We start from the raw sequence: 25,180 nt of genomic DNA, 5'->3' as shown, positions 1-25,180 counted from the left end.
CGATACGCGACAAACGATTTCATTACAACTCGCGCACACTACGCTATATACGTACAGGAGACAGATTAATTGCGGATCAAGATACTTGAAATAAAAGTGGTGCAGCATTGAATTTCCTCCCGCACGTATTGGAAAAAGCATTTAGCATATAATAATGTCAATCATCCATTAAAATTATTTATAAATGTCATTATAAAACGGCACTTAGGTAGCGATAGATTGTGACGGTATCCGAAAATACATGTGTATCCGGAAATGAATTTCTTTTTAACGCTTTGATTGACACAAAGTCAGAAAAATTCAAAGTAGTTGGCACACTCTGCGCTCTACTTTCATCTCCAAGTTCAATCATTCTTTTTCTAATATACAAAATATTTCATAAAAATGTCTTCAAGTTTTATCTACAAATTAATATTATAATTGTATTGGAATGTACTATGTACTTGTTAGAGCGCTCGGAATCTCTGATAAAGTAGAAGCCGAATCAAGCATCGTCTAACTGGCATTTTCGAGATAAAATGAGTAAAGGTAAAAGTAAAGAGGGAAAATGCCTTTAAAGTTATACTCCCAAAGCGTTGAAAAGCTTGCATAAAATTCTTCATGCTTTGCATTTAACAAAAGAATCTTTTGCATAAATTATATAACGTACTCATAATTTTAAATATTATCAATTTCACAGTCAAGACAAATTTATTTTTTACTAAACCAGAACTTGTAAAATATTATGCATTATTGAATTCTCATGTAAAAGTTTTAAATTTAAAATATTGAGAGAAAATTTCTCTATATTTTGTTGTTGTAAATTTTAAAGCCATGTAATAAAATATACGCTAGAAATATTGTTCATAAAAATATCCTATACCGCAAAGTCATACGCGCGTATTTATCTATATATAATATTAAAAAAGTAAAAGAATCAATTCAACAGTGTGACCAAATGAAATTTTGTTACTGTAATTTCTCAAACTGGTCGAGAAATTGCATGAGATACCGGAATTAACGCGGTAAAAGATCCATACCGACAAGACAACGCACGCCGCGAAACCGAAAGTCACCGGTAAACAGAGTTTACGAGGCGTGCAATTAGCGTAAATTGAAAAACACCGTTATCCGGTAGGTCGATACCGAGGCTACGGACCAGATTTACAACGGCAGACTGCCAGGGAGCTTGTTGACTACTATCCGAGCGTCCGTAACGGCCTGATATTTACTACGGATTAATTTGTCGATAAATGTTTTCACGGCGCCGTCACGGGCGATCCAACCCGGAATTCGCAAAGTTCGCGTCGCGAGGGGTGGTTCGGGATGGATTTGTCGGGGAGGAGGAGAGCATACGGCGGAGAAGGGTACGTACCTGCATTAAATCCCAGGCGGACGAGTAGTTTGGGTAATCTCGTAAACGAGAAGTAAGCGCGGCATTAATCCGTCCGCGCAGTGTCCCGAATGGAAGCGCGGCGCGTTCTCGCTGCGATATTAATAAACCCTTGTCCTGCTGGAAAATGGCGAAGTTACAATAATCCCGGAGTACGGCCACATACGTGTGTGGCAGAACGCGGCGCGCGGTGTGTTTGCCATTGTTCTTCCTACCCGCAATCTCTCCGCCCACTTTCGAAACGAGCCGCGAAATATTCGACGCCACCTGCGGACGTCCGTCGTTTCCGACGTTAAAAAATTCGCGTCCTCCGTTCGCGTGTCGTTCACGTGGGCGCCGCGCTCACGGGCGCGTGTATCCCGTGCGTGCGAGTATATACGCGTTCCTCCGTTCCCTTTTTTTTTAACGGATTGTTTTCGGCAGTGGGCGCGTCGGAAACGTAGTGGTCGGAAGGGATAAACGGATATATGCCACAGACCCGTCTCACGGCTAATCCGGAAATCCGAAATGCTCGGGAATTTACCGGTGGCGGTTAAACGTACAAGAGTTTTACGGGCGGCAGTGAGTGCCGCTAAAAATTTTGTAGCTACTTCGATACCGCGAGCCGCTTCTGTCGATCCGATTCTCGTGACCTGCACTCTCATCTAGTCGCGGTTATCGATATTCCGAGAGAATTGCACGCCCAGCATCTGCCTTTCTATCACCGCGATCGTAACGTTATCTGTCCGATTCATTGCTCGTCCATTGTCCATCGTGCGATTTACGTGTACATTTTCGCGTAGAATCCGACACTTTCATAATTCGCTATGATTTCCATGATTTTCCACATAATTTCTGTATTTATGTCACGCTACATCCGCGTTGAACGGATACGCTATATATACGTATAGATTTCACAAACAGTATTACGCGGTTGATTCGAGTCTTTAGCAGTTATCACGATCGTAACGACATACGTAATTGCGAAACGCGAGTGTTCTCGACGCGACATACCAATTTTAATGCTCCTCGTCGAGTAGTTGACCGTGCTCGGTTCGCGATTCCCATTATCTTTGTCGCTGCTTCATATTACTGTGTATAAATTTCGTAATATCTTTCAATTATACCGCGCTACCGTTCCTTCGCAATATTAATCGACGATCGTGAAAACAAAGCACGAGCCTTAGACACGCCAGGTTTTCATAATTTTCAAAAGGGCTTTCGTTTCATTAAATTCTTGAATATTGTGAAAATTAAGGTGATACTGGACACAGTATGTGTGCGACGTGAAATTCTCTATCTTCTTAATTATTTTGGAACACAAATTTCTATTGTTGATTTGAGAATAAACCCTAATTTTTTGCGACGATAACAGAATACAACAGTTTTTATCATTGTCTTATCCCATGGAAAAACGTTTTTATAAAAATAAATGCGTTAAATCCTTTTATCGATGACTTTCAATAACGGAATTAAACGTAAATAAAAAGAAAGTTTTATACCGTCTCTTGATTTATATATATAGGTACTTTTATTATATGCATATATATTATATATATACTTATAAAATTTCGTTTGAATTGATAAGTTAAAATCGGAGACGTTTCCTTATTAATAATGTCACGTCTTAAGCGCGAAGTAATCTGCGGTTTTAGTACTTTTTCAATATTGTCTAATTATGAGAGCGGCAGTTCGCTCCCACGCGAAGCGTTGCTCGCGACGGCGATATTAATCGCCGGCGTCAAGAACGAAGTACGAGCTACGCTCTTTCGTGGCGGCGTTTCATAATATTCAAGACTTCCGTCTTTCACTTGCGAGAGAAAGAGAGAGAGAGAGAGAGAGAGAGAGAGAGAGAAAGAAAGAATGGTGTTCGTCGTTCTTTCCCTTTTCCTCCCGGGCCGACTGGTATCAGTGAAGCTAAGCACGCGAGCTGCGCGAACGTGCCGCGGACGTTACAAATCAGCGAAATGAGCTTTTAAGTACCAAGACTCGTAAACGCGAGAGGCACGGGCGCGCTTCCGAAGTTGTTGGCCGACGAAAATTCACCCTCACCCCGTACATATTCGCCCTCTCTCCAACGTGCCGTAATATGAATACAAATTACCCGACGTTCCGAAACTTTTAACTCGCGCCATCGCTTCGTTTTCCCGTCCATTCCCTTTCAACTCTCGCACCTCGCTCACCCTCTGCCCTGTCTGTCTCTTGAGCCTCCCCGCGGAGCACGTGGCGATGATGCACCCCGCTAATTGACCGGCACTTATTGTTTCGCGAAACCGCGCGCGGCCTCTGACGCGCGCGAATGAACGCCGGCGAAGACGAAAGTTGCACGCCGCTGGGAGACCAGAAACGAGATTATTCCCGTGGAAAGTTTGCTGTAGGTTCGCGCAGCCGGTGACGCTAACGAGGCTAACGCCGTTGCACCCGTTTCCGTCGTTTCCGCGCGTCGTCGACGGGCCCCACCCGCTATCGCCGACCCCCCACCCCTCTCCCGATCTACGACTTTCTGTTGGACCACGACGACGAGCGTATGTCGAGTTTAATCCTCTCGTCGTCGGGGGCGCACGAACGAGAGATAAAGTGGTATAAATCAGATCTTCTTCATTTAGAGAATTTAACTCGCGTCCGGACGACGTGTTTCCCAAACGCAAGCAGGCTTTTTCTCTAGAAGAGACATCTCGCGTGAGAATATTACGTGTACATAAATATATTTTAATGTTATGACATCAGAGAATTTTTCAGTCAAGAAAATAGCTCTCGTTTGTATTTCGTTTGCGGAATGTTGACGTGACTTGGATAAAAGCCCTTGCATTGCTGTTTGTAATAGAACTCCGGTATTAACTCTTCGCGGTTGTAATCTGGGATATTCAAGATATTTTGGCAAGTATATCCTAAATATCCCGGCTTAAGACCACAAAGGGTTGTACGAGGCGCAAATATTATATTCACAGACACGATGTCTTTAATAGCTGGTTAAAGAGTTATAGTTTCGAAAAAGATTATAATTCTCGTTGTATTTTCAAATTAATTTAATATACACGTAATTTATACCATTTTATTTATTACCGTTCCGAAATATAGTAAAAAGCATCACCACGTCCGCAATCGCGAATAAATATCGTTTTATACGATAAATGTGTTGCTAATATCTATATTTACATTGCCGAGATATAAATTATAACCGCACGAAGTACGATATTGATATTAAATATAAACTTATATATTTTCCCTTTACGTAAGTTGAGTTTAAATAATCAATAATTTCAGAAAGGAATTTGACTACGCTGTGTTGGCAGTAATTGGTATAATTTAATTCAAATATTTTATAGGAGAACAATAAAGCACGTTGAAAACTAGAGGCAAATGCATCCTCTTGTATTCGGGGCACAGTCGTAAATAAGTTTATACACAGGCGCAAGTGGAAACTTCAGTGCACGGTGCAAGTGCACTTCGGTGGAACCCATGTACGGCGAAAGGGTTAAAATCGAGTGTCGTGAGCAGACTTGCGACTAAATTAATTATTCTTTGTATACAAATTGTTAGAAGCATCGCGCCGCATACAGAAGAATATTTGTCAATAAGAGATAATGCAATAATCTAATGGAAGGCATTACAATATTGTAAAATAACGGATACGGATGACACGAGAGATAAAGTAGTACCTGTAATTTAATAACAGAGCATAAAAAGCGCACAAAGTGGCTATACGGGGAACACTATAGTTATATTTAATTCACAGCAGGGGCTATGCGTAGGTACAGTTACTCCCATCAAAGGATTCAGCTCGATACATTCATCCCGCGCTAATTAATACGCCTGAGTCGCATCGGGGAAGATATCGATATTAATTGAACTTAACAATGGACATTTTTCGCTTTCACAAATTAATCCGTCCTTTTAGCCTTATACGCGGATATACGTATGTCTATATGCGTATTCATCAATCAACCAACCAACTTCCTTTCTTTCTCCGCAAATTACAAGTTTCGATAAATAATGAAAGCTCTTTGAAGTTTTACGAACTTCCCGATAGAAGAGCGTGACATATATATTTGAGCGAATAAATCACGGCTTCGCTTCGCGAGCGTTCCCGTAACGAGCAGAACTTTCCTTCGGGAGATACATCAGAAAGAGAGCCGGGCGCGCGCTCCTCCTTTTTTTTCCGCTCCCCCCACCCCCACCCGCGCTTTCCCGCTAAAACCCTCGGTTTTGTCTTGTTCGTTAAATTTCTACCTCGCGAGCCGGGCACAACGTCTCCGGGCGGAAACGATGTCAACGATACTCATCTTAATGCCTGTTGAACCGGAAGTGCAGCCAAGAGAATGCCTAGGCCCGTAGACCCTCCAGCAAGCAAGCGTAATGAAAACGTATATTGCAACGAGAGAGGAATTTACCTGGTCATGCTACTACTCGTTTTCTTAAAGATTCTTGAGATTCTTTCGCATTAACAATTTTCTCGAATTACTTCGAAACGTCATTAAAGATTATTATAAGTTCGCGTAACATATTCTTTATACAGATTACTTGTAAGACAAGAGGCTAAATATCTACAGCGTATCTACTCGACGGGAATTCGATAAATGAGGGGAGAATATTGTTTGAGCAATTTGATATTGATTTTTTCCACGATGGAAATGTCATGGCATTATTCGTTTCCAGGATTATAAGCGATTGAAAATCCCGGGGATTTTTCGGTATTAAGGTAGCGCAAATAAAATCGAGAGAGAACGAGATTAATGTATGTACATATATGTACATTTTATCATCGCGTCCTTTCCGAGTACGGGCGAAAAAAAAAAATATATTGACCCACACTGCCAATTTATTGTGTCGCAATGCGTGCGCATTTATCATCTGCTTAATGTATGCGTACTCACTTGCGCTGGTGTGGATTCTTGGAAAAAGGGATGATATGATTTACGGTATACGATTCCGTGGGTAGCGCCGCAGATTAAGAAAACGATGCTCACGCACAGCATTATCGTTATCTGAAACATATGTTTAGTAGCTATTTAGTAAAATACACATACATAAAGAGAGAAAATAATATAATAATAACAAGAGAAAATACACATTAATGGAATTAATGTAAATAAATATGAGTGCACAATGCAGAATTGCACAATAAAAGTTCTCTGCAGAGAATAATGTTTCCAGTAACTTATTCATTCTTTATAATAGTAACACATATTTTAAAACGTATGTTCCAAACACATATCAGGTTACACTTTTACATTATATGTATATGTATATAATTTTAAAGATAATTTTTTAATTCCAATAAAAGGTAAATATATCAGCTCTCTTTTTATTATACAACTTGCTATCAAGTAGCACGTTTACAATCAAATTAACACAACGACATTAAAAGATTAGACGGCTTACTTTGACAGGAAAAAAAAATTGATTATACTTTACGCTTTTTATACTTCGTAATTTGTACTATTAATAATTTATTTATGGCCATAGACACATATGTCGCGAGTATAAGAAATGCGCTTTAAAAAATTTCCAGTACGGAAACACGTGTAGGAACAATTAATTCTATGGGGTGCGATCGCTTTCTACGTCGATGTTCGGAGCGTCGCGATCGCCAGCACGGTCGAATGTAGAAATTTCTGGGGGATTTTCACCGTAACGCGGCTGTTTATCACGCCGCGTTAAAAATATAGCTAGGATAATACGTCGGTACAGCAATTGGATTTATATTCATCGGGATAGCCGGTGGTCCGGTTTATCAGCGACACAGGGGCATTCGTGCACGGATAAATGGGTTTTTCAGTGAGTAAGGGGGAAGGGGAAGAGGAATCGTGCAGCGGAAAGATTCGAGTAGTCGCCAAGAGAGGAAGAAGCGTACGAAGAACGGCCCAATAGTAAAGAAAGAAATAGAACGGGGGGCTATTACTGTTTCGATCGATGTCGCCGGATTTCGAGAGGTTGCAAACTCGCAACTCGCTTTTGACGAATTTCCGTTGCTCTCCGCTATAGCTCGCTACCGATCGTAACGCTTGGTTAAATCGAACGCTCGAGTTTTGCGGTCTCTGTGACGGGCAGCTTCAGCTGTCAATTTTGCAAGAGACTGTCGATCGCACTTCGTGATGTTCAGATACCACGAATGTCGAGTTTCGGCCTTTTACGCAGATTACGCAGATCGGCCAACGATCTCGTATACCGTATGCATTTCAAGTCGAGCTTGAATTTACTACGAAAAGAAAAAAATCTATCTTGTACTTATGTTTGTACAAAAATAATAAGAACGCGTAAAAAACGTAAACTGTTTGCTATATAATAACTGCATAACCGCGTTAAAATAATTTGATACTTGTGTACATATAGAAAAAGAAATGATTCGTGTGTCTTAGTAATAGAGAATATAAGCAAAGAAGGAAAAGAAGTACGTATTTTTAGAAGTATCGCAAAACTAGTTCGACATTCCGGGACTTCCTAAACTAATTTCTTGTTTGGAAATGAACGGATTAGTCGCCAATTTCCCGGGAGAAATTTTAGCCTCGTCGATCTCGAGCGGCGCTGAGCGCCAACGTATAATTCCTGAGGAGCTTTGGCTCGAAACTGTTTAATTCAACGTCGTTTACGGAAGTATTAGAACTTTTCAGGTGCATTCGGTCTAACAAGGTTGCAACTTTGCATAATCCTGTTGTCGATGACGAGCGCCTACTATATGCGGAGAAACGAACGAATACGAAAGTCGAAGTAGTAAGACTGATTATAATAAATTATAAAAATAATATTTCATAATGCAGATAGATTTTCCACGTTACCAGAGTTATTATATTTGTATATTTGTCGACTTTCGATACTTTCTAAACATAATTACAAGATACTTAATTAAAATATAAAATTCAAATACTAAAATGTATGTGTTCACGTACAATATGGAGAGCAAACAAAAATTTAATTAAACTTCGTCCAATTATATTTTGAATATTTTGAATAAAGATTTACTCTTAGATACTGAATATAACAATAAAGTCCCAAAGATATTATTACCGTTATACAGATTGAACGTGAACCTGGAAGATTTATTAATAGGAGCCAATCAAATTGTACAAGTATTTTACTAAAATGGATCAAACGCTTTGCATTGAAACGTAATTTAATTAAAAACCAATATATCTCTATTAAAATCCTGCCTGTTCTTTTTCGGATTCTGTTATTATTGTTTTAATCATTCAAATTGATATCGTATATAATTTAAATATGTATGCGAATTCATCTACCGCACATATGGATTTATACATTTATCATGATTATACTGTACATCGAAAATCGACTTCATAAGGATTAATATTTTTTAATCGGTAAAAACTTTTATCTCTGCTTTTATTAGAGCTCTTTTCATCCGCTTTGAAGCATGTATCAAGAGAATTATCGGGACGAGAAGATACATTAATGATTCGTTTATAGTTTATGCCGCGTTTGCAATTTTGACCTGCCATATATCAAGCATTATTGTAATCTCTCAGATCTCGTTCACTGCTAGTTAAACGAGTCGTGTTTTTTTTTTAGAGCGCCATTGTGTAAACTTTTCCACAGATCCACTTTTTAATGAACAATTAGAAAGTTTATTCGTTGATACATATATGCCCCATTTGTATTCACGTCAATCATGATTTACACGGTAAAAGGATTCGAAAAAGAACGATAAAACTGTGTATTCAGAGTGAAGCGAGCATTAAGCATGTGTCAATGCGCATAAAGTGCCCAAGAAGGCGCACTGCTCAAGCATAATGCTAAAAGCACTGCAAATGTTGACACTTTTCACTTGGCATGTCTTTCACGTCGGAAATGTCGCTCGTGTTCGCCGACTAGTTCCGGAATCATATTTGGAAATGCATTGCGTGCATTCAGTTTCTCGTTTTTTTTTTTTAACTAATTTTTATATGTCATCTGAGGATAATATACAAGGCGTCTCACGTCGAGATTGAACATTTTAAAATAACATCACGTTATCGAAGATTTATATATGTATATATAAACAAGAATTAATTTTTCCTGAAATCAATATCTCACGATATTTTTTTTTCTTTACTTTGTTACTTTGAAGCTTTTCAAGTAATATAGTCTTGAGACCCGAGGTGAAATACCTTGTATGCTTTCAAGATCATAGACTTTTCTCAATGCGTAATAACCATGAATTACATAATCGCACAATGCACGGGTGTAATACCAGACACCGTCTGTAAGCATGATAAATGCAATGAGCATCTATCATTCTAGTTAGAAAAAGATACAGTGTATTTCTTTTTAGTGGCACAACGAAACAAAAAATATAATTCTATTATATACCGCGTATCTAATATAACGGAACACAGTGGCATATAAAAAATCGATTAACGCGTGAGGAAAATGAATTGCTTAAAGCACTTAGTTCAAAAATTGTATAGACATTTTTCAACGCTGAAGGAAAATATCAAATCCACAGTGCTTTCGACTGAAAGTAACCCGTACTTTAATTTATAAACGATTTCGCCAAACTAACTACGAAGAACGAGTAAATTCCTAAACGTCGTCGCGAAAGAAGGTGGAATTTTTTAGCGGAGTGTCGGTAACAGAGTATGGCGATCGCGAATTCGGAGCCAGTGAACACGGAAAACTTCGTTCTGTCGATGCGTCCGTAAAGTGCACCAAAGATGCATGAAGCGGTTGTCGTGTGCATCGGGAGAAAAAGTTTGCGGAGTTTCCCTCGCTCGCGGCACGACAAAAGAAAGGTTAGAGATGTACGGTAAACACACAGGAGTTTACAGATTTATGTGCAGCAAGTGCAGCAGGTCGCAAGGATTTCTCCGCGACGTTTTAATGCGTTACTCTGAACGAATCGCGACTTCCGCGCATCAACATTTAATTGACAAACGCGAAAGAGCGTATTTAATTATGTCGCACCAGCGCCGAATTTCTTTCGCCGTATAAATACATGCAAATTCGAGTGTCGTGCAGTCGCGGCAGTTTGTCCTGCAATTTACGCTTGCAACGCGAGAACGCTCAGTTCTCTCTCGCTTATAACGCTACAAATGATTACGTATTAACGACGAAAATACACGCGAGCGTCATTTCCACATAATATCCATAATCAAGCCATCCGCTTTATATTCATATCGGTCAGACGGTAAGCGACGGTACGGAGATTACACAGATAAAGAGATTATCATGACGCATACGTCAATGTCATCTGAACGATAGTAGCGAGCGAAGTCGTGATTGTCGCGGCTACAACGAGAGGCGGTAGTTAAAAAAGTATTAACGCAAGACCTGATAGCCTAACGATCCACGGCCGGCCGTTATCGGCGGATCGATAGCTTAAGTTTCAATGCGATACATCTCAATGAGTCGTATTGTCCTCGCCTGTGCGAAAGCAGATTAGGGAAAGTAGATGGGGAGCAGGCAAGTGGGACGTGGAGTGGAAGCTAAGCTTTCATTGCAATGGCAAATCCTTCCTTGCTTGCGGCGAAATTGTGTTAAGTAAACATGTCACTATTAGAACGGATCTAAGTCACGAATATTATCTCGTAGCTTTGAGGTAATTTTCGAAGTTCCGAGAATCGATAAACGATTATTGTTAGCGCCTACGCTAATTGCGAGTTATTGAAATATTCTTTTTCTAATACTGTTATTTTATATGGACAACATCACAGAGATATTGGTATATTTTCATCAAAAGCTCGAAAATATTATGAAATAAGAGGCAAAATAAAAATACAGCTTATTCGCATTTATTCGAATATTGGCGCTAGCGTGAAATTCAAATGTCACTTAAAAATTCCAAATTTTAATTTTGTACACAATAAATTCAAAAAATTAAGAGAAAAAACAGATGTACCGTTCATATCTCGCTTTTATATAAAGCATGTCGAAATAAAAATTGAAGAGAAATTGATTTCAACGTGCACTGCAGGGAAGTAAACTTAGTGTGTGCGTGTGTGTGTGTGTGTGTGTGTGTGTGTGTGTTCTCCTTGCCCGCAACAGCACTATTCGACTATTATCCCATCGCGCTTACATACAGCACAGTGTACAGTGTATACAGCAACGCATATACCGCAGCCGAACGACGAATCGAATGTGTTACACGTGCTACCATATCGCGGCACGCCAGCCATAATTTCCGCGGTCGGCCGGTAATTAGCTCTTTACCAATTTGTCGAACATATTACCCAGTCATCATGCCTATGCCGTCTATCCGTACGAACGGACCGCGGTCCTGAATAAAGAGGAAATTACTCGTTGACGGAAGCAATAAGTAACGCACGCCAATCGATATGTCACCAATGGATCGATTCCATTATTTGCCCGGCGTGTGTCCATTATTGCGGCGCGCAACTGGAGGTCGCTTTGTAACCGGCGCGGCGGTTTACAACCAACGCGGTCAGAATTTTTGTCTTTCTCCATTGACGATATCGGCGAACGATCGCGGCCACGTCGCTGTCGCGGCTATTTCGTGCGGCGCGGATTTTTTATCGGCGCGATTAAAAGAGATACCAGGGCCACGGGTGAATGGCGCGAAACGTATCCGACGTTTTCGCGCGCGTCATCGATTTTGTCATTATTAAAGGCGACACCAATCGGAAGACCATCATCCTACGCTTTCTCGACACAATCGGGAACCGAATTTAACCCGTTGATTTTCGCGTTGAAAATAACTTTTCAACGTTCTCAATTTTCGGAGAATTTGATTTTTCACAATTTCGTGAAAAAGCGTCAACGATTTCCAATCTGAGCGACCCAGATTTGCAGTTTTCTCGTTACATTCTATTTAAAAGCCAAATCCGACTACTATTTCAGCGATATCGTAGATGGGTGTCAACAATGAACCTCAATATGCTGTTACATTAATTGGAAAGAAAATTCATGATGACATATGTCAAGTGCTACAAGCTTCTTTACGTAAATCCTGAAAAATCTCTGATAAAGTCTTTCAAATGATAATTATAATAGTAATAAGAAGATAATCGGATTACTGTTAATATTACACATAATGTGTTCTAAAATACGAGCGCGTATAGAAACGTAGACGAAGAAGGCATTGGAGATGATAATGTAGAGAAAAAGTATTACAAAAAATCCATAAAATCATAAAATATTCGAGTTTTAAACTGTATTCGACATCACTAAGAATTGCAAATTCCATCAGAATATCTGAGGCGTTCTAAGAGCTCCATTTTACTTTGGTAAAAAAAAATCATTAACTTTTAATGCTATGAAAGAACATGATTTTACATTCGACCAATCATCCTTAAAATTAATTAATTAAACTGTTTCTATATCTTAAAGCACCAAGATAAGGTTTCGTGACATATTAGATATATATTTTTTTTAATTCTTTGAGAAAGATGTATTCCAATAATTTTCTAATTTTGCTAATTATGTGTACATTATTATCGACATCAATGTGCATAGCAATAATAATGCACAGGCTTAATCATAGAACAAAAATTCGATTATAGACATATAGATTCATTTTCTCTTTATTGCCAGAAACAATTGCAAGGAACAATTCGCGTTGCACGACGATACCGCGGAATTACATTCATGAAGTTATGTGGATAATCTGAATAGGGACGATAAACTGGTTAATCGCTACGAACGTACGAACTTCATAAAGCCCTGTCATCGAGCTTGAAAACGCTTTAGCGATGCGCTCAGAACTGTCGAGCAAACAACGTAAACGTTGCAGGCGCAACGTTTACTCCCGATATTCATCATTAACAGATGCATTCTTCGATAAATAAGCCCGTCAATCAGCGGCAGCCGATCCGAGGGCTCCTTCTTTCCCGTTTCACGCCGCGTCGAGCTCTTCTTTCCGCGCGCGATCGTGAAAATTGCCTTCGTGTACACGAACTATATAAACGCCATCTCCGCGCGCGCTACGTCCCACTTACTTCCATTCCCGTGATACGCGCATCCCTCTTTATCCCATTCCTATATCCCATTTTTTTTCCCTCTCTTATTTACGCTCTCTTTCACTCCACATAGCACCCGTCTATGCCTTAGCTCGCGGTAAAAAAAAAAGCAAATAAACGAGCGATTGACTGTCAACGACGAAATGTGACGGCTTCAGATAGAAAGTGTAGTGAAGTAACTCGTGCAGAATTTATACGTATATAAATTACGTATATCATAACGTTTCGCAGAGCTTTTTTTATAAAAAAAAAGGACTTTAATTTATTTAATAAATTACATTATTCCAATCTAAAATAACTGCATTAATTAACAGTTTAGAATATAGACTATTTGAAAATCGCGTACATATCTCTATACCAATGTTCGAATTCGACAATTCTTATTTTAAATCTCTCCATTTCACAAAAGCTATCCATTTACGTATGTGTCACGATAAATCTAAGAATTCTACAGATTACCGAATCTGAAGGAAAACGTGAAATATTGCGATATTATATGCGCGCCGACGTCGACGGAAGTTTGATTCCGAAAACAGTGAGTTTGTGCGGAAAGTTTGGCGCGTAACTTCATGAAATTTCAATCGCGGGTGGAAATCACGCGCGGCTATTTCTGCGAAATTTCACGTGGGACGAAGCGCACGGTCTCGAAGTCGACGGTGAGAAACAATTGATTCGGCCGCATATTAACGTGAGAATTCCGGGCCAGACGTTTCAGCGCGCGCGATGCACATTACATAGTTTCGCACAGGTACGAAATTCGACATGTAAATTGTACCCAACGGGCATCGCTCCCGCGTGCGAACACGCTCATCGCTGCGCGTAAGACGAGAGAACTAATTAAATTGATTAGAAAAAAAAAAAGAGGAGAGAGATTCCACCTGTGTGGCCCCCGACCTGGCGAGAGACTACCGACTGCATCAACCCCTTCCAGTGCCTCGACCGTGCGATTTAAGCGCGATGCGTTGTAATGACGATGCGAGAGCGTATTCGCATCAAAATACAAACACCACGACTCTCACCCGGGTCCGTATCGAATTAATATCTCTCGCACGCGTATCGATCCGCTCGCGTAATACGACGCGGCTGCAAAATACACGCTCGCGCGAAGGAACGTACGTGTATTAAGATTGAATGCCGTTGCAAAATAATCGACGGGCCCCGCCAGTTCTATACTTTTTCGTTAAGCGAGCCGGCGAGCACCTCACATTCTTGTTATTAAATTCGCGATACGATTTATCGCTCCGCTCGCACTCATTCTTGTGTTCGTCTAATAACGCGTTCGGCGGAGTTTTCGCGTAGTGTAAAGATTAACGTGACAGTGCGGTTCGTAATGCATACGAATATCGTTTTTTTTTCCCACATGCTTCATCGAGTTCCTTACCTCGATTTACAAGGATATTCCTCTCGTATAATCATGACAGACGTTACTTGGCGATATACGCTATCTTTACACTATCATTGTCTGTTATTTATGAGTTCAAAATGAAAAAGATAATCGAAATCGACGAAATTAATCTAAATATTCAGGGAATATGACGTAAATTACAAAATAATAGTTGTAACCGCGAAACTGCATATCTGCATAAATAAAATAAAATAAGGAACTTTTGCTCCGAGGAGTTAGCAATTCATAAATAAAAGATGCGATGAAGTAAGACTCATAGACATTGCTGCAAAGATGAATATTAATCTGTAGAAAGATATAACTTGTCTCGTAATATCAAGTGACAATTATGTCAAGTGGCGATATTTTTGTACAAATGTCTATTTTTAACGAGTTTACAGTAGACAAAATGAAATTGTGAAAAGTAACCTTAATATTCATGAATTAAGGCATAAATATACTAGAAATAATATCTGTGATATTAGCAAGATTGTAAAATTGTATAATTAAATGAGATAAGATATTTACATCGCGAACCGTTAACAATCCATAAATAAAAGATATAATAAGTCTCATATATTATAAAACACAATTGCATTATCCAAAAATTAACACTGATCTATGTAAAGATATAATTTCCTTCGTAATTTAGACATTACATTATTTAGCAATATCTTTATACATATATTTATTTATTCCTAACGAATTTAAAGTATAGAATATGAAATTATAAAAATTAATTTCAATATTCAATACAATGAATATTAAAAAATAATAATTATAGCCATAAAGTTGTAGATTTACATAATTAAACGAGATAAAAAATTTTCGCTACGGGCAAGTTAGTGATTCATAGATAAAAGAAATAAATCTCGTGCAGCTGTAATATTTGAAAATTAACAACTCTCTGATCTGTTTAAAGATACATCCACATACTGATTAGCACGGCTAAACAATCGATCACATAAATTTGAAAAATTGACTCACCAGTCGATGTATCGTCGTTATTGCTCCGCAGGCGATGCTGTGTAATTCGACCCACTCGCGCACACGTGTATACACTCGCGAATAAAATCGATCGAAAGGCCGAATAGAAAACGCGACTAATTACGAACCAGCGTACTAATTAATCCCACGATCGCCCGGGCGGTTCATATTCCGACGCTGATTTATACGCGCACAATACACTTCGAAAGAATAAATAACCGAGAGGAACGACGCGATCGATCGTAATTTTTCGGTTTCCGTTAACGCGAGCGCGATAGAACTTTCGGCCCGCGATAAAACAGGCGAATGCAACAGCCGATTGCCGTGCGAATATCGCAATTGCCGCCGCGGTACGGCTGGCCATTGATCGTCGCCTCGGAACTCCCGATGCCCGATTACAAGAGCAACACGAGATAGTTTAGAACAGGAAAGTAATGCATGATTCACGAGTTACCGAGGAAGGACTATCCGTAACACGGTACCGCGACATCTCCCGGATATCCTCTCTTAATCTCTCCCAATTTGCTCCGAACTACGGTTAATCTCCCATCACGCCTAATTATCAGTGCCACGATCGCTCGACGCTGAATACGCGCTGCAACGCGTGTTTCTTTCCGTTTTACAACGTACGGTCACCTCGCGTACATTTTTTTTTTTTTTTTCGAATTGCTCATCCGCGAGAACGCTGCGCGAGAGACAAATATCGGAGCGAACGAACGACGCATCATTTAATCATTCAAAAATATATCGCACGTAGTATAATCGAACGCAGCGTAGAATCGAGTTTGGTATTAATTAAGGTGGGTGATGTCGATTAGCTGCTAGACCGCGGCGCGTAACGATAATTACCGAATCGCGGACGATGCGTCGCGGCGTCATTGTCGGTGCGTCATGCCGCGGATTTTCGGCCGTTCGAGGGGCCGTTTTGATTGTTCATCGCGAATTGCGTACGTACGAAACGAGTTTTGCAGGGCAGGCTACAGAAGTGGCGAATCGTCACATTTCGCGTTATTGTATGTTCGTCAGAGGCGCGTTACAGGCGTGTAACAAGCGCCCGAGAGTATGTTTGCCGCGCGGTAACGATCGTCCTATATCGCGTTAATTAGCGGTTGTAATTAACCATGCTCATTCCGCATCGACATAAACTACTAATCATATGGGACGAATTTCGAGTTATTACACTTGTCGAGAGAAATGAAACCGCGCTCGAAAATCGCAATCGGACGGGAAAAAGAAGTGCGTTACGAAAAGACCCGTTTTTGCTGTACTCGGGAAAAATAAAAGATATTTCATAATTTTTGAGACAAGAAATCCAATGCTAGTTGAAATTATGTTAATGGGGAACACGTATAAAATTGAGTTTAAATCGAAAAAAAAACGCATGTAGCGACACTTATCTCGAGAATGACCGCGATGCCACGCATTTTTTCGATTTAAATTCAATTTTTTATGTGTCCTGTCATGTACCGTAATTTGAACTGGCATCGAATTTCTCGCTCTAAAAATTATAAGAAATTTCTCGCGACTGCAGCAAAAATAGGCCTTTTTGTAACTTTTTTCTTCAGACAAACACAACCAACACGCCAAAGACGATAATAGTAATCAACGCTTTAAAGTTAGAAGAAACGATAATATTTTATTAAGTGCCTAACGTATTTTCCTTTGAATTTATCACTATCACGAAAAACAATTACGGATTATGACACACTATTATTCGTACTCGATTTATTAATCAATGTATGTATGTCGTGCAAATAGACAATAAATCGTCGCAAGTATCCGGCATATTTCCGTAATGTATTGAATTAAGATCGTGTATCGCGATAATTAGCCGTTTCTCCATTTACGACATAACCTGGAAACGTATCAAATTATTTGCATTATACGGCAAATCAAACTCGCATTAATAGCGTTAAATCATAATATTGGAGTAGCAATTAGTTGCCCGTGAGAAATTTTCTCTGGTCGAAAGCATCGAAATATCACTCGAAATGTATCAAATTCAGCGTCGCGTTTCGTACCTTGTTTACAAAAAGTCACGCGCAGACGAGGCGAAAGTATCGCGATGAGCATTACCGCTCTGCCATGTTAAATACATAATGATTGTGTACGTAATGTATTTATATGAATATTTATACCGTACGTATATTCGGAGGTGATCGGGCAAGAGGAGCGATCCGATATTCTTCCACTTCCGCGTCGCGAAATAAACCGCGATAATGTTGTTGACCGCGGCGTCGGCGACGCGCACGTAGCGAAGTGCGTGCTTGGTGCCCTTGGCAGAGGGGGAAGGTGAGACGCGACGGGTGGCGTCGGTGGCGAGCTTGGCGTGCTCGCTGTATTTTGTCGTATTGTACGAAATCTTAAACTATTGAAACGAGTATCGTCTCTCGTATTACGAATTAATTACGGGAAGGAGTCGCGCGAAGAGGAGTGTCGCGACAAATAATACGTTCCCGCCGTGATATGTTACGTATCTAATCAATGTACGTATAAGCGTGTATAATGAACGTTTACACTAAATCTGTTTGTTGATCGAGCAAGGGGAGCAATCCAATACGGCCGATACCCTTCCGCCTTCGCGACGCGTCACGCGACTCGCAGTAATGGCGCCGTTATACCCGGCCGCGACGTACGCAGCGAAGCGCGTGCTTGGTGGGAGAGAGGGGAAGGTGAGACGCGCGACGGGTGGTGCGATCTTGGCGCGCTCGTATTTTATCGTATTGTACGAAATTATGTGGTAGTCTATTGTACCAAGTATATACGAAACTTTCTCTCGTCAAAAGCACGAAATCTTAAACTATTGAAGCGAGTATTCGTCTCTCGTATTACGAAGGAATCGCGCGAGGAGGATCGTGTCGCGACAATACGTTCCCGCCGTGATACGTTAAGTATCTAATCAATGTACGTAGCGTGTATTAATGTAACGAACGTTCATACTATATCTGTTTTGGAGTTGATCGAGCATGGGGAGCATCCAATACGACCGGATAACCTTCCGTTTTCACGACGCGACTCGCAATGCACGATGGGCACGATAGCGCGTTAGCTGGCCGCGACACGGCGCTGTGAGGTGCGCGCTTGGCGGGCGGGGAAGGGGAAGGGGAAGGTGAAGGTGAAGGTGAACGACGCGTAGCGCGCCCGCCGTATTTTGTCGCCTGTACAAAATTATCTATATAATTCGCTGCCATACACGAAACTTTCTCTCGTCGGTGACACGAAATCTCAATCAAATTATTGAAGCGAATATCGTCTCTCGTATTACGAGCTCATTATGAAAGGAAATCGCGCAGAGAGAAGGAGAATTTGCGACGAGTAATGCAGTTACTTTCGTGCTGTATTGAGTATAGAATAAATATACGTAATATATATCAATATATACATATGTGTAATAAATGGTAATGAATGTCTATACTATCTCTCTGTTGGAACTGATCGAGCAAAGGAAGCGATCGGACACCCTTCCGTGTTCGCGACGTTCGCGTTGCGACTTGTAGTGATGACGACTGACGAGTGCGGAGCAGTGCGGAGTGACGAGACGAACACGTTGACCGACCGCGGCGCGCACGTACACAGTGAAGTGCGCGCTTGGTGAAGGGCAAGGTGAAGGGGGAAGGACGCGGAACAACGGGTAGCGATCTCGGAGTGCCTCGCCGCGCCCGCCGCGGGCGTAAATATTTTGTCGTCTATATTGGAATTATCTGGTAATTCACTGCTTGTACGAAACTTCCTCTCGTCAGAGGCACGAAATTTCAAACTATCAAAGACAATATCGTCTCTCGTGAACTCGTTACGGAAAGGAATCGAGCGAAGAGAAGTGCCGCGACAAGTAGCGCGTTATCGTCGTGTCGTAAATACGTAACGAACGTACGTAACGTATACGCGTAATCGAATGTGTCTATATTTAATATTATATCTGTGCGAAATTGATCGACCAAGATAACAGTATGAAACTGCAGCCATCATGACTTTTCAAAACTGTGGGGCAACACTGATGGAGGCGATGATGACACCATCGGCGCATCGGACTGTGAATAGGTAATCTCTCTGTTAATGCTCGCGTACAATTGTTTCGTACGATGTATTTGGGACAATTTTGTGCCACAGCGTCACGATAATCGGGTTTCGATAGAGCCTCTCTCTCGTGTTCAATATTATGTCCGCGCGAATTATATAATAATTAATAGGATTTATTCTCACCTATATTGTAGCGCGACATGGTATTATTAAAACTTGATATTTTATGTGCGTAATTTAATTATTTTCTATTATGAATATACACAGAGTTAAATGAAAGAGAGAGAGAGAGAAAAAGATTATATTTTTATATTATAATTTTAATATTATGTTACTAATAAATTTCGTTTAAGTAATTAATAAATCCATTAATAATTATTATTTCGATTCATTTGTACATGTCAAATTTCGTTACTTCGTATCTGTTTCTAAATGTACGTATGTGCTTTTAAACCAATTTTTAAAAACAATTTCTGAATATTTTTACATAATGTGTAGACGACCCGTTCGAATTTTTGTGACGCTGTGACTTTAGTTTTGCTTGTCCTTATATTTCTTACGTGTCTCTCTCCGTCTCTCTCGACGTTAAGATAATATTAAATTTAGATTTCTGTTTTCGTGAGAGTAACAATTGTCTCGGAAATGATATTTATTCTGACAATTTTCAAGCGTTGTAGAGTTACGAGCGCACGTCTGTAGCAGACAGTCAATTTATGTAATCTAACCTCAGTTTCCTATTATTACAATATATTTACCTCTATTTATGCAGTGATATATTATATTTGACATATTTATCTTGCTCACATTTCACATAATTGCGACATTCTTTCAACGCTTTTCGACACACTCTTACGCTTTTCGCGAAACACGTTCCATTTCGTTTAATTTCCAATTCAAAAGAATTTTCTTATATAGTCAACTGACAAGCTTATTTCGATGAGATTCGTTCGTCGAATTCCACCAATCTTGTATGAGTCACTTTTTATTACGCTTATTGTTATTATCTGCAGCATGCATATTTTAAGACTTTTAGGATATTATCGTATATTATGTTACAGAAAGTAGTATATTATCCCGTAAATAGATCTTGTTTAATTAAATATGTAAATAATACTATTACACGGCTACACAATAAATATTATTAATACAATTTATTAAATATTATTACTATTAATATAATATAGATGATATGCATAAAAGCGCAAATCCAACTAAAAAAATCTATATTAAAAATCGAGGGGAAGAAAATAGAAAAGAAACTTCATTGTTACTCGACAGAAATACAGAGTCAATTATTTTTCGCTTGTAACAAAGCTTTGTTTGCCGACCATTGTCGTCAGTCACAGAGGAAAGAGTTAAAAACGAGAACGCCAGCATAGGAAAAGTTAATAGAACGAGCGACTGAGCTTTCAGGAAGTTATAGGGATCAAGTCAAGAGAATTTTATTCGGCACGGCCGCCGGGTATACCGTGTCCGTCATAGATCACGGGGAAATCGTCCGCTAAGATTTAAGTGGCCGATCTGCGCCCGCAGCTGCGAGCTGTAACGCAGCGGGCGGGTTACGAGGATTTTCTCTTAAACCTCAAGTCGATCGCGTCATCGCGCGAGCCACGTTCAGATATCCATTTCAGTCCTTTCGATCAATAAGTGTCGATAATCAAGCCCAAAAACTCTTGAAAAAGACGAATCTTTATTTACAGAGATATAGAGAGAGAGAAAAGACGCACTGAATATTTCGTTGATTTTGTCACACATACGTATGTATATTATAGCCGTGATCAGAGGGAAACAATGAAAATTTATTTATTTATTCTGTTTGCATTTGTTTTGGACTGTTTTGTCGCTGCATCGACGATTTGCATTTAACGAAGCAGAAAGGCTCGATTTATAAATTAAAATTACTCCCCTCTGTCTACTTAATCATACAACTCGGATTCGCGAATTTTTATTCCTATTTTAAATCAATTTCAACCGTTAAAATTAAAATTAAATTATATGGATAAATATTCGTTAAAGAAAATTTATTACAGGAAGAAAAAATGGGCGATGGGGGTTAAGAAAGGATATTGCAAAGGCAACAGTTGTTTATAAATTCTCGACCAGTGTCGATACTTCGAATGCATCATAAAAATGTTCACGTCGTAAAAAGAGACGATTTGTAAGCCACTAACGCAATATAAAAATAATGCAGATTGAATACAAAATCGCTCTTTCCCTTTGAAAAGATCGGGGTTTTATCCGATTTATCACGCCCTTTGAAATACACACAGATCGTTTATAATAATTGCATCATCATTGTGCAATCGCTGCGATTTATAATTATTGCAAATGATCTTACCGGAAGTAACGTACGGCTACCCCGAGTCACGTTATGCTCGCGATACAGGATGCATGAGGCAGGCAACGTGAGTGCACCGGCGGCGAAGACGTAACCGCTGAGGACGACGACGATCCTCGAGGGTCCGCGCGCCAGATGGATCATGGGTAGCCTAACCAGGAAGCACCAGACGCCGGTGGACAGCAACGTGCTCGCCATGGTAAACAGAAACGTGCCGGAGAAGAAGAGGTAGAAGCTCGTGTAGGACGCGGTCCCTTGGTGATTCTATGGCAAAGAATCCAGGGATCTACAGGGTGTTCGGTTACAGTCTCGTCTTTTCCGAATTTCCGTCTCTCGCGAGAGAATCTCCATGGGACGTCTTCTCCACAGAATGTCCCAGGAGGAATCTTTCAGAAATTTGGAAACGCAGCGATAAAGAATAATGGATTAAAAGTAACACGAAACAATCAGATTTTTGCAATTTTCTTAAATTTTATATAATCAGAAATACAATCTGCCAAAATAATTGAAAAAATCACAAATTTTCACAATATGTATTAATTAGAATGTCCAGTACGTTTACTTACTATTATTTTTATGTAATACAAAAATTTAGTGCTTAATTAATTTTCAGTCGTAACTGAAATTTCGAATATATCGAATATAACTCTTTTTACTTATACTATAACTCGGATAACATAGCAGATTATTTTGGACATTTTTATACATCTGGAAAATATCATTTTCTGTTAGATGTCATATTTAAATATGCTGGATAAATTTTACATTATAGGAATATTGAAAATATACCCAAATCTTTTCAAAGGAGAGCTATCTTACGTGTTCAATTTATATTGTGTCGTTCCTATTATATTGGAGGTTCACAGATCGTTTTTTTTTTTTCATAACGCAAGTATATATATATATTGTTTGTTCTTTGATCGCTCACTGAAGCGGAAGCAATCATATTTCTGTTGTGAAAAGTGAAGCATTAGAGTCTCGAGAAATTCCCTGTGTTCAATCAATAATTTGGTCAGTAGATTTCTTATCGTTGATTACGAACGTTTTTCATTTAACTGTGTTGCGTTCGTGTTATAGATTGTTGAAAGGATTGGTCGATTATTACCTTCACATTGTTACGATACTACTGATAGATTTTTCTAATATTGCCATGCGTTTTGATTAATTTTATATTCTTGCTCATGCAAATAAAAATTTCTTTAAACATTAGCTAAAAAGCTAACATTTAATATATATTCTGTTTCTCTCTAAAAGTGAATCAATGGAATCATCACTTATTTTCAGTGTATATCATTTTCCAGGGGAACTTGGAACAGTGATAATTTCAATGTTGTTTCACTAATAATGTACTAATTCAAACAGTGAATATCACTGAAAGTTTGACAGTGAGTTTCACTGTCAAATAGTTTTGAGAACTGAAATTCACTGTCTTTCAGTGATATTCACTGTTTGAATCAGTATATTATTAGTGAAAAAACATTAAAATACTCACTGTTTATCACAGTTTGAAGTATGTCACTGGAAAATGATGTACTGAAAATCAGTGATGATTCTACTGATTCACTATTAGAGAGTTCTTTCTAATTTTTCTTACATGGAAAAATACAAAGGATCAGTAGCCCTCAATTAACATAACAATATATCTAATATCACTTTTCTCTCTCTCTCTTTCTCGTGCATCAATTTTTGAATTTAAGCTTAAAAAATAATAGTGATAATTTCTCTTCGCTCAAAAAGCAACAATTTTTTTTGTACAAAGCGCGGATATTACAAATGTAGATAAGCGTTCGGAAATCGCTGTCTTCTGTAAGAACGATATCCTTAAAAATATATATTATTGCTTAAGAATACACGTGCTCCGATCGAAGACGAGTATACATATAATAAGTGATAAGTGGATAGCAGTAAATATCTCATTCCCCAGCCGATGTATCGTAATTATCTGTTCTCTGCTTTCGGGTATCCCTTTCCTCTGCTGTAGCTATACGTATTCCTATGCATCATTCGTTAACTTTACACAATCGCACTATCTCTATTACTTGAATAACTTTATACTTTATATATAATACATTTGCACTTGTACGCAATCGACCGGACGAATTAGGAAATATAAGTAGATTAGATTATCGTGACGTCATTATCAAATTTTATATGACAATTGCACGGACGATCACTGTTATTTGATTCGACACTTGTTCGCACGTTCGCGATATTCACTTTCGACCGACGGAAAGACGCGCGATCGCGGGGCATAGAGATGATGCGACGGGAAGCGAACGGCTCGCTGGCCACCTCGATACCGAGTATTTTTCGAGAAAAAAAAAGATTAGTCGCGACTTGAACAAAGCACGAGATTCAAGCATCGCCTTTAAGGTCTCATTTCAGAGGAAACTTTCACTTTCGATCGATCTTTTCATCGATGATACCAGCACACGGAGCATTTTCGAGCAAGCGACGGATGCTACGAACTTATATACGCGATATGAAGAGAACGCACTTCACGATATCGAATATTTCGCGTACATATACATAATGGACGCATTGCAAAGCAATAGCCTGTTGTTTGATTCGACACTCTCGACGCTCGTTCGCACGTTCGCGATATCTATTCACTTTTATCGATAGAAAGACGCGCGATCGCAAAGCGTAGATGATCCGATGGCAATGGAACGGTTCGCTGGCCACCTCGATGCAAGTACATTTTCTGGAAAAAAAAAAAAAAAAAAGATTAGTCGCGATTTAAACAAAACACGAGATTCGAGCATCGCCTTTAAAATCGCATTTCAGAGGAAACTTTCACTTTCAATCGATCTTTATCTTTATCTTTATATCGATGACACCAGTACACGGAGTATTTTCGAGCAAGCGACGGATGCTGCGAACTCGATACGCGATATGCCGAAGTGAACGCACTTCAAGATATCGAATACATATTTCGCATACATATACATATACATATACTTATATATAATAACGGATGCACTGCAAAGCAATGGTCCGTTATTTGATTCGAACAATGTTGTAAGTTGTAAGGTAAACCTACCTTTACTGAACATGTATCTGAATACGTACACAAAATTTATTAATCTCAAATGCTTTTTTTATTATAATATCAAAATTTAATTGTAAAAATATTTAAAGATTACAATTAAATTATAATATTATGAAAAAAAGCATTTAAAAATAAGTTTTTG

The 25,180-nt window shown here is 39.3% G+C and overlaps 1 protein-coding gene across 1 annotated transcript in view; it reads right to left on the bottom strand.

Moving 5' to 3' along the window:
* Positions 1 to 25,180, bottom strand: part of LOC105449497 — a 46,229-nt gene that overhangs the window by 9,236 nt on the left and 11,813 nt on the right. The window contains exons 2-4 of the mRNA XM_011688751.1: positions 21,987 to 22,250; positions 6,226 to 6,336; positions 1,355 to 1,489 (exon numbers count right to left, since the gene is read on the bottom strand). Of these exons, the coding sequence (XP_011687053.1) occupies positions 1,355 to 1,489; positions 6,226 to 6,336; positions 21,987 to 22,250 (510 nt within the window). The remainder of the gene's footprint in view (positions 1 to 1,354; positions 1,490 to 6,225; positions 6,337 to 21,986; positions 22,251 to 25,180) is intronic.

Source organism: Wasmannia auropunctata, unplaced genomic scaffold (genome assembly GCF_000956235.1).
Source record: "Wasmannia auropunctata unplaced genomic scaffold, wasmannia.A_1.0 LD336076.1, whole genome shotgun sequence".
Lineage (NCBI taxonomy): Eukaryota > Metazoa > Arthropoda > Insecta > Hymenoptera > Formicidae > Wasmannia > Wasmannia auropunctata.
This window is presented reverse-complemented; position numbering and strand designations above follow the sequence as displayed.